This window comes from Mastacembelus armatus, chromosome 1, assembly GCF_900324485.2.
Source record: "Mastacembelus armatus chromosome 1, fMasArm1.2, whole genome shotgun sequence".
Classification (NCBI taxonomy): Eukaryota; Metazoa; Chordata; class Actinopteri; order Synbranchiformes; family Mastacembelidae; genus Mastacembelus; species Mastacembelus armatus.
Genome location: NC_046633.1, coordinates 6,553,679 through 6,567,775, shown reverse-complemented (window position 1 = coordinate 6,567,775; position 14,097 = coordinate 6,553,679). Strand labels below are relative to the sequence as shown.

Here is a 14,097-nt window from a genome sequence, read left to right as displayed (position 1 = left end):
CCGCCATTACTTCTCACTTTACGGTCATTTGAAGACGGAAACTTTTTGACCAAGAACAAATTTAAAAAAACAAGTCTAGGAAAGCGGCAACTCGAAATATTCTGGAAATCCTAAAAGACGGAGAGAAAGTTTTTCTTGTTTTTTTTTTCCCGGGCGTCGTCTATGAGGAGCTCTGCCAAATAAAACAATCCAAGGCTAAATATATATATATTTATCTAGGCTATATATATTTATTGGCTGCAAAGTGGAGACAGCTGAAGGAGAAAAAAAAAGAGAAAGATTATTTTTGAACAATCGCGCCGTAAGTCCACAAAGGAAAAAGGTATCGGCTGCGCTCAGGTGCATGGCTTCTTGGTGTCTGCGCTTTCTCCTTTACCAAAAAGACGAGACACCTCCAAACCTCCGCTAGAAATAAATAAATAGATGTGATAACTTCAGTGTTGGACGACCGTCTCCAGCCTACACTTTATTCGACAGTGACTTGAGATTCCTGCGAGCAATTGGGCTTCAACTCCTGACCGAGGAGGCGGAGTCTTAACTTATTAAAAGGAACTTGCTGAGGCTTGGACGCCCGCAAATATGATGATGATGTCTCTGAACAGCAAGCAGCCTTTCGCCATGGCCCACACCAGCTTGCCCGAACCCAAGTACTCCTCGCTGCATTCCTCCTCATCCTCCACTTTGACTTCCAATGCACCTTCATCCTCCTGCTCGTCCTCCCGACACAGCAGCACCATCATCAGCAGCAGCAGCAGCAGCTCGGAGGCGATGCGCCGAGCCTGTCTCCCAACCCCACCGGTACGTATTCTGCATAATCACTGCTTAAAGGCACATTTTGACAGCCCACTTTTTTTTTTTTTTTGCTTGATGTTTTTTTCATGTCTGCACAGCAAATCACCCAACACCTCCATATTTTTTTTCTTCCTCTGCTCAACTTATGTATTCAGTCGGCTTTGCCTTTGGTATTAATTTTTATGACCTGGGATGTTGCATGTGTCTTGTTTTGTGTGCTCCTTTTTAGGATTTCTTTTTTTCACATTCTGGAAATGTTTTAAACCGAGGAGTGGAGGGAGAATTCCCTGCTGACAGTTATGTGTGCATTCTATTTGCAATTGCAGAGCAATATATTCGGAGGCTTGGATGAGAGTTTGTTGGCCCGGGCTGAAGCTCTAGCGGCGGTGGATATAGTCTCGCAGACCAAGAGCCACCACCACCCTCCACATCACAGTCCCTTCAAGCCGGACGCAACCTACCACACCATGAACACTCTCCCCTGCACCTCGTCTTCCTCCTCCTCCTCCTCGGTGCCTATTTCTCATCCGTCCGCTTTGGCTGGCCACCACCATCACCACCACCATCACCACCACCACCAGCCTCACCAGGCACTGGAGGGGGACCTGCTGGACCACATCACCCCGGGACTGGCACTAGGAGCCATGGCTGGACCGGATGGCTCGGTGGTTTCCACGCCTGCGCACCCTGCGCACATGGCGGGCATGAACCACATGCACCAGGCAGCCATCAACATGGCTCATGCCCACGGGCTACCGCCGCACATGGGCATGAACGACGTGGACGCAGATCCAAGGGACTTGGAAGCCTTTGCAGAGAGGTTTAAGCAGAGACGGATCAAACTCGGGGTTACCCAGGCGGATGTAGGGTCAGCTTTAGCCAGCCTGAAGATTCCTGGGGTGGGCTCCCTCAGCCAAAGCACCATCTGCCGATTCGAGTCCCTCACGCTCTCTCACAACAACATGATTGCTTTGAAGCCCATCCTGCAAGCGTGGCTAGAAGAAGCCGAGAAATCACACAGGGAGAAACTTAATAAACCCGAGTTGTTCAACGGCGCGGAGAAAAAGAGGAAGCGCACGTCGATAGCTGCACCGGAGAAGAGATCACTGGAGGCCTATTTTGCCATTCAGCCGCGTCCATCCTCGGAGAAAATCGCAGCAATCGCAGAAAAGCTGGACCTCAAAAAGAACGTGGTGCGGGTCTGGTTTTGCAACCAGCGACAGAAACAGAAACGAATGAAATACTCTGCATGCGTCTAAATCGCTTTAAACCACCACCCCACGAAAAAAGACTTGGAACTGTTTAAAGACGATTTGTATCATATTTCCTATCTCACACCTTTTTTCAATCATCGATGACTTTGTGCTTTGAACTTCGAAATATTCCTAAAATTGAACACTGACTGATAACCTCGAAACCCTCCCCCCCCCACACACACAGTCACGTCTTTTACTCGCTGAGAGGGAGATGTGGAGTCAAGTAACGCATCGTTTGACAGAGCAAGTAAGAGCACTGTTTCCACACTTACTATGCTTCACCTTTTAAATGTCAACGCAGTATGACTTACAAAACTCAATGCTTTGATTTTTCTTTAGGATTCATTCAAATGAGGTATATAGTTAGACCCCCCCGCTCCCCCCTACTGAAATCAGCATTGTTGTTCACCCACAACGGGGCTAGATCTAACTCAAAGCACTTGGTTGGTGACTATTGGTGTCTGTATTTTATGGCTTATGAGATAAGCTACATTTTCCCTCCGAGTTCACGACGATGCAGTCTGGCATTTATTCAGGGTCCATAAGGGGATTCAGAGGACAACACACACCACTTGGTCTTGAAAGCTAATATTAGAGTACTGCCAAATAACTCCTCTGTAAATGAATAATTTCCTTCTCACACACTTCATTTTGTGTCTAAATGTGTAATTAATTCCACTTATTTTGTTACAATGTGCGATCAAAGTCAGGGATCTAATTTTTCAAGATACCCGGATTATGGATTAAAGTAGGATTGTTTATTTTAGGCCTCAGTGTGTGTGGAAATACAGAAACAGTGACACACTTGTAAGGATTTCACTGACTTATGCTGTTTAAAAAAAAAAATCTGTTTTCGTGTCGGCTGCAATAAGTTTACAATCCAGCGTGGGCCGGCATCTTATGAACTATTTATTGAGTGAGGTCATGTTTACTTCATTATATATTTATTGGGATTCCCCCCCACCCACCCTCCCACTCCTCCCCCCTCCTCGTTTTGCTTGAGAAAATCAAATTCTGACAGCAAGTTAAGCGTGTTGTTCTGGTTTAAAGGGAATCGACTGTGAAATATACAGTCACAAATTTTAATTTAACGATTTCTAACGTTTGAGACTGAACAATCGAGATATATATGAGATAGTATTCTCTTTTTAAATTATTTTATGTATGCTTTCTGCTATTTATTTGTATAAATATACGCGCATCATTATGAAGTCGTTGCTTGTTAAAAAAAATCACCTTGTTTAAGTAATGTTTTTTCTTGAAGAGAAAAAGAAGCAGCTTCATGGAAGTATACGTGTACAATGTAAATATTTCATTGGAATCAGTCGATGCACATAAATATATCCGTACAGGTTTTTGCTGTATTGCTGTTTTAGCTGAGGTAACTTATTTCTGTAATGTATGTTGCTTTTGGTTCCTGGTTAAACAATTCTATTAATTTATTACATCCATGTAATTTTAATTTATTTAATTATTGAACTGCAATATGTGTTTCATTAAAGAACAAACTTTAACATTTAATCGGACGTTTTCCATGACTACACTGTGTAATGTGGCTTATCCAGGCATATTAATATTCGTTTATTTATTCATCTATTTATTTATTGATGAGGAGGAGGGAAACGGTTTAGCTGTGGGCTGCACAGCTTTTTTAAAACATATTCGACGGGTTGTTGGACAACAAATAACATGTATTTTAAAAGGTAACGTGGCTGTACCGTTACCAAAAGGTGTCAGGTTTGGTTTTAGAAAACAGTCATAATCCTTGTTAAGGTGCTGATGGGCAAGACACCAAAAACAACTTCACCTCCAGCAAATCTGTAGCAACTACTGTCTGGATGGGTAAAAGATGGAGACGTACAATGAAAATGTGAAATATAATTACAAACTGCTTTTTTTTTTTTTTTTTTTTGCCTTTAACTTCTCATTTCCCCGTCCTCCTCCAGGCCTGAGCAGAAAGCAGGCCTTACAGGAGCCCCTTTATTTTCTCTATCCCATCAATGTTAAAGACACACGTGGCTTTCTCCACTGACGTGCTGCCAGCTTAGGCAGCTCACTGTTGCCTTACCTGAGAGCAAATGCTAATATTCTATTAGAGTCTAATCAGGGGGTCTATAGAGAGCTGGATGGGTCCCTGGAGCGAAGACTTGCCAGATGTCAACCCGCCAGAAAAACAGCTCGCCTGCCAACGTGCCCGTCTCTATTTAAATACACACTCAAACATGCCTCGTTCGTGCATGCGGGCACGCAGGCTTTGAAGAAAAACCTTTGGTTCGAGGTTAGGGTTGGCTATAAGGAGGAGGAGGGTAAAAGAAAAAAAAAATAAGAGGAGCATTTTGAATGTCATGTCCACAGCAGAGTTGCTGTTTTGGGCTTCAGGGTTGACTGGCTGGTTGAGCGCTGAGCAAGCGTTTCAGCACCATGGACAGCTACCTGAGAGGCTGCAGGAGCCAAACATTAGCATTTCTGAAACCTGTCCTCCACCTTTACACTGATTATTTACAACACCTGGAATACATCTGCATCTATGATTTTACATTGATCACAACAATAGAACGACACTAGATTTACGCCAACAGAAGAGGAGCAATGTGATTTTTCAAAACATGCAATATAAATAATTATGGATTAAAGAAATATATTCTCTTTAGCCAGTTAGTTTGGACCCTCAAAACGCTTTTAAAAAAAAAAAAATAGTCTAACCATACAAATTGACCTATTGACTTCCAAGCTTTACAGAAAGTGTAACATTAAAAAAATGTTTATTTTACTTTTTTATTTTAATTTACAAAAACAATATTTACCCAGCAAAAACAAGCAAACACAGAAACCCAAAAAAGGGGCTTTTAACTTGAAAACAAGCCCATACATTTCATTAACCCATAAACCTAAACGTGTTCAGCGGCCATCCTAGTGACAAATTAAGAGTATCAAAACGACCCTTATTAATGAGACAGCGATGATGGTTCATCAATTAAAAGATGCTCCTGGTGAGTGCTTCTAATTTCCCCTAAATGAGCCATTCACTTAATACGTTAATAAGAGCGAATTATTAAATTACACATCGAATTATGAAAACCAGATAATTATGAAGAGCGAGTTAAGTAGTCATTAGCTATCCCTGTTAATTACCGCTGGTCAGGGAGAGCTGCCGAGTGAGTGTCTCATCGGGAATTGAAATTAACTTTATGCAGTGAGCGTCGCTGCTGCTTGACAGACAAGCAGGCAGCTACTGTGGCTCCTCAACCAAACTGCTGCTGCTGCTGCTGCCTGGATTCACTTATTCTGCGTTCACTTATTGGGAGAAAATCGATCCAGATTCTTTGATAGTGAATCAATGTGGTCTCAACACTGGGGGGAAAAAACTGAATACAAACACAGTACGATAAAAAAAAAAAAAAAAAAAAAAAAAAAAAAAAAATCAATGGACCTTTTTTACATTATAAATATGTCCACCACACAGTTTACCTTAAAGCCACAGATACATTTGTTCACACCATGCTGCTGCATGGCCTCCATACATTGAAACCCACATATACAAAAAAAAAAAAGACACTGTGGGAGCCTTCAACAAAACGAAAAGGGCAGCGCTGTTTCCTTTTGTTATAATTACGCGCTCTGTTTTATTTTTCTCTTTCCCTTGAACATTTCCCCCCTTTCACAGGGATACTGATGAAAATTTAATGAAGCCAGGGACTGTCGGATCTCCGCCTGGGGACCTGAGAGTAGAATATTTTAACTGTACATTTACGCCAAGTGTCTGCCTTCAAAGACGCGACTGCTCTCGAATTAGACGGACTGTGAGCTATAAATTGAAGGCGCTACACACTGAATAGCCCTTTATTTATCATCTGTTGGCTCTTTTGCACCGCCAAAACATTGTGCAACACCCGTCAGATGGCTGCCCCGATGTGAAGCGGCAATCGCCATTTGATAGTGTCGCCAATCAGTTGTTGTTGATGCAATATTAATCAGGCATCAATAGTCATTAGTTTGTTAAGTGTTTTCCAGAAACTAATCGATGGAGCAGCATTGGATGGCTAGAAGGTGGCTGGTGGGATACTTTTGGATCCAGGAGAGCATGGAATAAAAAGGAAAGCCAATGAAACAGCTCCATCTCTGCTTCTAACACAATTGCAGCCACACACACACACACACACACACTTTCTTGATGCCAGGTTTTGGCATATTTTTGTTCAGATATTCATTTAACCAAACATTTTAAAAGCTCGCTTTTTTGCTGATTGAATCATTAGCTAAGCTACATGACAAGTTACTAGAGATGGAGAAAGCCACATGACTGAAGTTGGAGCCTGAGGTGGAAAAATAAAAGTTGGGGATATTTCGTGCTTCCAGAAACTGTTTTTAACACCTGACACGCCTTCATGCTGGGGTTGGACACTACTATACGAATTTTCTTATACGATGTGACCGTAGTAGAAATGCATTATAGGCCTGAAACAGGTGCCCAACTAATTATTTATTAATCCGATTTTAACATGGTCAGAAATTTCAGGAAAAGGCTTGTGCTGCATAACATTTCATTTTGAAAATTGTTTTTAAACGTACAGAACCGAATTGTAACACTGGATCACTGTTCAGACATGCGCAGAGAAGAGCCCCTGATTAAACATTTCATTACGTCTGTATTTAAACACATTGCAACCTTTTCATATATATGATGTGTGTGTAAACGGTGCAAAACACTTGAAATTAAAAGAAAAATTGATATTCCAAGAAATTATGAAAAACCCTACGTTTTCAAAATTTCATAAAAAATATAATTTGTGAGGTCCCTCTTGGTTTAATGACATTGGAAACGTTCACAGGCTTCATAAGTAAAATAGCTCAGGGGCGTGAGTAGAGGGGGGGTGCTGAGAGGCCACAGTCACCGCTGACATGTGGCCACCACCAAAATAATGATTTGGATGCAAAACCAAGTTTCTGCCTTTTCCCCAGAGCTTTTTCACGTCTTTCATATATTTATTAATAGAAACATGCACTTATGTTTAGTTTCTCTGTGATTCAGCATTATAACTCTCAGTTTTATACATTTTACTTTATCGGCCACAGAGTTTGTGCCTTTTTGTGAATATGTGGATTTTGTTTTGTTTTTTTAACATGGATCTAAATAAATATTTAAATGCTTTAGCTTGAGGGGGAATACTGTCTATACCCAGGCTACAGTGTTGCAGTACAACAATCTCCAAAATAGAGCACTTATTTCATACTGTAGCAAAAACAGATGATGTGTTCAGTAGATTTAGCACTTTGGATGCCAGTGGGGTCTATCAATGTAGATAAATACCACAACAGTAAGGCAAGTCCAGAGAATTGGTCCGATAATGGGATAGGAGCCACTGTGGTACAAGTTAAGGATTATTTTAATGAAGATTATTGTGAACGATAAAATGTACCTCTCTCCCTATCCCTCATATTACCAATATTATTAACCCTTTGCAATACTTTGTCTTTCAGCTAGAGGGTGTGATGGGCACCACTCATTGCACAGTTATAGTAAACATGAAGAAGAAATGTCCTTTAGAGACAAGTATTCTGGTAACATCATTTTATTTGCGCTTATAAATTTGTCATTCTGTGCTCGTGCCTGTGTGTTCTGAAATAAACGAACAACGTGACTGTCGATGAAAATAAAGAATTACCATACATTACATCTCCAAACTTCGCAGATGTATGAGTGAGAAGGTCGTTGACTTCATAAAATTTTTTATAATAGATTTTTTTTTTTTACTCTTTCTGTGCTAATTGTATTTTAATGGGCAAAACAATTATTAAATCAGCACCAGGGTAAGGCGATGAAGAATAATGCAAAAATGTACATAGACAAATCAGACAAATGCTCTTCAAAATAAAATAAAATTAAGTAACTTTTGTGGTTTAATCATCTAATTTTTATTTCTTGTAACCATAAACCATTCCTCACAAATTTTCTTTGCAAAAGTAAATGCTGTTAAGCTTTTGCAATGTTAACATGCGTCGCTTAATAAAACACTCACTGGATTTTAATGACTAAAAAGTCTTCTTATTTATAATCTTTAAAAATGTTTTAGTTATTTACCCCTTTTGTAAATGCCAAATACAGGATACCTACATTTCTATAACTTCATGTGACAGACTCACACCCTGCTTTAAACACAGCAGAACCAGGTGTTATAACATGACAGGTTCTCTTGAGACTGAATAATAAGATCAGGTAGGACAGGTGTGTGGCTATTTAATGGTCTTTCATAAAAAATATACAAGAAATACGGATAAAAACCGGTTAGAATTCACCTTACAGCTTATCAAAGTGAATAGATGACAGCACTGTAACATGGTCCTTCACTCATGTATGTTAATAATTCTGTCTCAACAATAGATGTACATCAACATACACCCGGACCTTTGACACCTGAATGGCAGATCTTAAGTTGTTAGCTCTTCATAATGTGTATCTCTATATAAGCTATTAAATAAATGTGTTCCTCATTTAATTGAGTCACACCATGTGCACTCAGTTATGTATTAAGACCTAATGTGAAAATTGATGGCATAAAAGTGCCTTCAGCTATCAAATATTTAACAACACTGGATGGGTATACATGTTTATGAACAGCTAGGACTCCTCCTCACTGTGCCTTTTCACCTGATCTTCTCTTTGCAACCATCGAGGTTTCGACTCGCTTGTTCTCAGAGGCTGTTTTGGTGTTCTGAATGAGTAAGTCGCAGACCTCGTAGAGATTGGACCTTAATGAGAAGGTGGTAGAGCTGTCTAGTGGATGTGTGTTCATTGGGCTTTGACAGCCGTGCTCGGTTGCAGATCTATTAATCATACCCACAAGGAGTGCTAGCCTCTCTCTCTTTCTCTCTCCCTCCCTCACCCACTCTCTCAGTTTTCAGTTTATACAGAACAGAATCATTTACATAAAGTCCTTAAGGCAAATAACTGTTGGGGGCTCTAATTTATATCTGATCGAAAATTAGCCGTCATTATGCGCACCATTAGCTGCGTCTTTAATGTGCTTCTAAGCACCATTTGTCAAGCAGCTTGTTAATATCCTTCAAGTCTTTAAAGTTGAGAGCTCATTAAAGACTGCTGTGCCTGCTCTTGATGCTATTTCATAAAATTCAATGGGAAGGGACAGAGCATTTCAAAGTTTTTTTGGACTGACTTTGCCCAAAAAAAGAACAGATGATAAACTGTATCCTGCTTGCGTTACATGTGATTTCAAAACAAAAACAATATAAAAGCAAAAATGTATTTCATATTATAGAGACCAAATACAGTATATTTAGGCAAATCCATCAACTGACTGAAGTCATAACTGTAACAATATGATCACACCATTCAAAACAGCTGTAAAACTGCCTATAACCAGGAAAACCAGTTCCCTTTTGCCCATATAAGATTTTGAAGTAAAAACTAATTGTTTTGAAATTCACACACCAGAAAAGCAAATGGACCTCTGCATATAAACCTTGTACTGAGACTTCATTCCATAGTTATCTTGCCCAGAGCCCATAACAAGAGACCCTCACAGGCCCAATCTTTGCCTATGGGTAATGGGAGTTATGCTGCTTTATTATTGGTTAAAACTCCAGTGTCCTTAGTCCTTTTTTTCCTCCACTATAACAGATTCCTCCAGGCTAAAGCAATAAAGAGAGTAATTAGAATGCTAAAGACAGATGTAAATAAAGGGAATGAGACAGTGGTGAGGGATGAGGCATCTAGGTCACACACTCTCATCAAAAACCCAGTTGGTAGCAAATGACACAACGTTCAGTGCCAGAGGCCTGGGGCTATGACTGCAAACCAGAGGACATAATGGACTAAATTATGGCCTCAATGGCTATGCATCTCAAAGCACTAATAAGAACACACACACACACACGCACAGAGAGAATCAAACCCAAAACACAAATATACTGTATGTTTGGATTAAATCTTTCTACAGTATTATGTAACATATGCACATTATACAGCATACTTCATTCCAGCGACATGCTGCAACATTCAATATACTCCCATAGAAACTGTGTTAATTAGCAGCCCTTTGATCATCCCAACTGATAATTTTTTGAGTTATTGGCTATAATTTCTATTTTTTGTAATATCAATACCTAATTTCCTTCTTCTATACTAGTATGTTACAGTAATTATGTAGTTATTTAGAAAAATGTAATTGGGAAAATTACAATTTGGAAAATAAGATGAATCTTAGAGTTACAATTATATTGGATAAACAAGAGCAAGAGTCTAAATGTGTGTGTATAGACCCCAGCAAACATCAACACTGAAGACTATACACTTGAGATTACATACATGGTGAAGGGGCAGAGCTAATTAAAATATTTGCATTATTAAAGGATATTTTCGCCTTGAATATCACTGTAACATACTGAGTAAATTAGTTAATGAGATATTAATAAATAAGCCAACTTTTTGGGGATAAAATAAACCCCTCTTTAAGTTATACTTTTAAAATATTTTTTAATTTAATAAATAAAAAAAAAATCTTTTGCTGTGTCATCATTACTGTAAATTCAAGAGAAAAAGTCAAGTTTTATGTGCAGTTTATCTTCACATTAAAGATTTTCACTGTATCATTAAAAAGGGGGGAAAAACAAATGTAAGAGACTATGATATCCCAGTGTTTGGAGTGATGGTTTTACAGTAAGAAACAGAATGGCTCATACACATACACACACTAGTATCCCATTAAACTCTTTTACACTTTGGATCCAGCCTTCTTAATGAGACCCTCTAAGTTTCCCAAGCATCCCACATGGTGCTCCATGTCTGTTCATCACTCTTTTATGTTCCTCGGTTTGTATGAACCACAAATCACTACTCTACAGTCTGCACATTATGCAAAAATGCATATTGTACATGAATGAAATGTAGCATAGTGTGGGATACCAACATTATACATTCATGATACAGGTAGTTGTAATTGCGTTCAACTTTTTTTTTTTTTTACATAATCTATTAATCTAATTGAATTAATCTAATCTATTTCAAAATGTAATGTACTTTATAACAAAATTCCAGTACTACACTAACTGAACAAGACAATAAAGGAAGAATCACCTCAGCATGAAACAGTCTTGAAAAATTTCTAGGGGACACCAAAAGAGACTATCCATGTCAAAAAGCCTCGACTCTAAGGCTTACATGTGATGTAACAGTCACAGTAACAGTCTACAGAACAGCATACCACATTTCTAATTAAAATCATGCAATAGTTTATCCACTCACAGAAAACTTCCAATCTTTTTAAAGTCCCACATTTATGACTGTACTGGGTCGTTTGTGTGTATTTAAAATGTAACTGCAGTATTTCTGACAGCACTTAAAGGCAACCTTTAATGGCTTTATCCTGAGTACAGATTGTTAGCTGCCAATCATTCTGGAAATGAGCCATCAGAGGATTTTCAGCCAGACATTCCCATCTAAGCACGGCTACTGAAAACCACGGGCATCACACACGTATGCAGCAAGCAGACAGAGTTTCCTACGCTTAACTACAAATTCTTATTACATTTTTTACTACATAAGCATTATTGCATATTTTACTGAATTTATTACAAGGTGCCAAATGTCAAAGACAACGACGTACCAAAATATCAGAAAAGCTGGACATTTTTCCTGCTTCAACATCCAGTCCACATTTCAAACGAGTATGTCAATTACTGCAATGGAAATGAGAGGAATATAGCATTTTTATTGCCAGTGACGAAAGTGACATGATCATGCCATGCAAATAGTCCGTTGGAAGTAATATCTTAGCAAAGCCAGTTGATGACACCCACTATATTAGACTACAGTGTGCTGCTGAAATGTGTGCTTCTAAGGTGTCTTTGCAAAAGGTTGATTACTTTGGATATATTTCACTTGCCGCTCTGGGCTATTATTGCTTGAGATACAGACTACAGTCAGAACCCTGATGGAGCATTCCTGAATGGGCATCGTCCCTGGTAAAACCATATAAAGTGATTCAATGCGAACATAAAGAAATGTTAATGATCGTCAAAGACCTTTGTGTTGGATGGCTTTCCTTCCAGTTACTCTTTCTCACTCTGCTGTCCTTTCTTTCTCACTGAAACCATCTAATGTGCGAGTCTGTGCATATTACATTTTTCCATGAAAACATTTTGAGGGAAATAATAAATGTGATATGAACTACAAGAAAAGGAGCCGACCATTAAAAAAAACACTGTTGCTGATAATAAAATATAAATATATATATATTATAGTGGCATGTTTCTTTAAAATAGCTAATATTGACAAAGAGCTTTGCAGGGAGATGTCTGTGTATCTCTGTGGCTATGCTGTGAAATGTGGCAGACAAACATAGTTTCTGACCTCTATATAGCAGCGTGGAAGGACCTCAACAGCTGTAAACAACACTGCAATCAGTGTCCCATCTGCTCCCATGTCCCACTTGTGTGGATGCCTTTTTGCCATTTCTTTCACCCTCTGCCAAGTGGCTGCCTCAGGACATCTAACCCAGAGAAAAGAGCTCATTTACCCAAGGAGGAAAGAAGCAAACTAGATTTCTGAGTGTGTTTGCTGACAGGAAAATATGGTTGTGGCAACATGTAATAAACCTAGATGTGTGATAATAGCCAAAACCTTTCATTTTACAAAAAAGTATTCGTGAAAATGCACAAAAATGTAATCTATGATAAATTGATGTAAAAAAAAAACAAAAAACACTGTTCTGCTCAGATCTTGTAATTAACCAGCTATAACATGTTGATTTAACCTCCATTAACTCCCAGTGAGATAAGTGCCACTTCAAAGGATTATATGAAAAGGGTGCTTGAACATCCACTCCAAAGGTAAAAGGTGTGACAGAATACTGATCAGTCATCAATTCTTTTTTTCTAGAAAATAAAAGCCTATTTACACCATTCGGTATTTTTGTATAAAATAAGACTTTTAGATATTTTAGATAGATATTTACTTAGAAAGTAAAATGTGGTAAGTAAGACTGTTGTACTCACATATAGGGACTAAATTTAAACTTAAAAGTTTCTCGATTGTATTTTTGACCACTAGTAAGTCTGTGGAGTAAGATTTGGAGTGGGTCTTTGTTTTTTATGTATGGTGTATGTGCACAAGCCAAGAAGTATGCTATTCCACCTATTAACATTTGACAGCAGAAACGCACACCAGCAATTGTGCAACTGCTAACAAGCAAACACAATGTGAAGGATGTAAAGGATTTGAAAGATCAGCTTTCCATATGTTTTATGAAAAGGGAACACAGTACAGTCATGTTTGTTATGGGGGCTTGAACATGAATTTATTTGGATGATGAACTACGGTGTAACGTAAATTGTTGGCATCAGTAAACCTATTCATATAAACTACACCTTCCTTTCCTCCTTTAGTTGAAGTCTTAAATGCGTGTGTTATAAGGTTTGCATATATAAAGTTAGTACACGTAAAACATTTGACAAAGGCTTTGTCTACATTACTAAACTCATAATGCTGAGACTGTTGACATATTGTTTTAATTACCAAGTTGCATTCTGACACATTAATTAATCATTTCCATAGACTTTGATCTTCTGATCGTTTTTTTTTATATATATGTTGAAGATAAAAAATAAAAGCTGCCCTTGCAACCTTGATGTAGAGAGGTCATTATGACTCAATTGATCCATGTTTGTCTCTTCTCCTAATAATTGCCTTATGTTTCTATAATCAAACTTCTTTACAAGCTCTTCATTCAGGGGTGGGCTAAGGCAAACTTTGCATGCATAATCCATGTATAAATATGCCTCACACAAGAGCCCTGGGTGTTATGTGATTTGAGTTGGGGTCAGAGCCACTTGTATTCCTGTGGGTGGGATTGTGGAATTGCAGGAGGTTTGATTGGAGCATTATCCCTACATGAGGGCCCTCCAGAACTCCTATCTGTTGTTCCCCCTACTCATTTACTTTATCAGTGCACTGCTGTAATATACATAATTCAGACAACCGGGGAATGTCTTTGGGCTTCGAACCACCTGCTGGCTTTTATTAGCTAATTAATGG

The 14,097-nt window shown here is 38.8% G+C and overlaps 1 protein-coding gene and 1 long non-coding RNA gene across 3 annotated transcripts in view; one reads left to right on the top strand and one right to left on the bottom strand.

Moving 5' to 3' along the window:
* The window catches only part of LOC113128445 (uncharacterized), a 107,510-nt gene that overhangs the window by 51,623 nt on the left and 41,790 nt on the right, over positions 1-14,097 (bottom strand). The gene's annotated exons all lie outside the window — the stretch shown is intronic.
* pou4f2 (POU class 4 homeobox 2) lies at positions 580-2,051 on the top strand. Of its 2 annotated transcripts, XM_026303785.1 has the most exons (3): positions 580-659; positions 750-802; positions 1,090-2,051. In XM_026303785.1, exons 1-3 carry the CDS (start codon positions 580-582, stop codon positions 2,049-2,051), a joined length of 1,095 nt encoding a protein of 364 aa, XP_026159570.1. The 2 variants fall into 2 exon arrangements, with proteins under 2 accessions (XP_026159570.1, XP_026159569.1); XM_026303784.1 differs by having other exon boundaries at positions 580-798; positions 1,119-2,051.

Excerpts from the sequence above, each read along its gene's own strand:
- pou4f2 (XM_026303784.1), top strand. The coding sequence starts at position 580 with ATGATGATGATGTCTCTGAACAGCAAGCAGCCTTTCGCCATGGCCCAC. Across the intron at positions 799-1,118 it reads CCTGTCTCCCAACCCCACCG|AGCAATATATTCGGAGGCTT; the intron begins GTACGTATTCTG and ends TTGCAATTGCAG.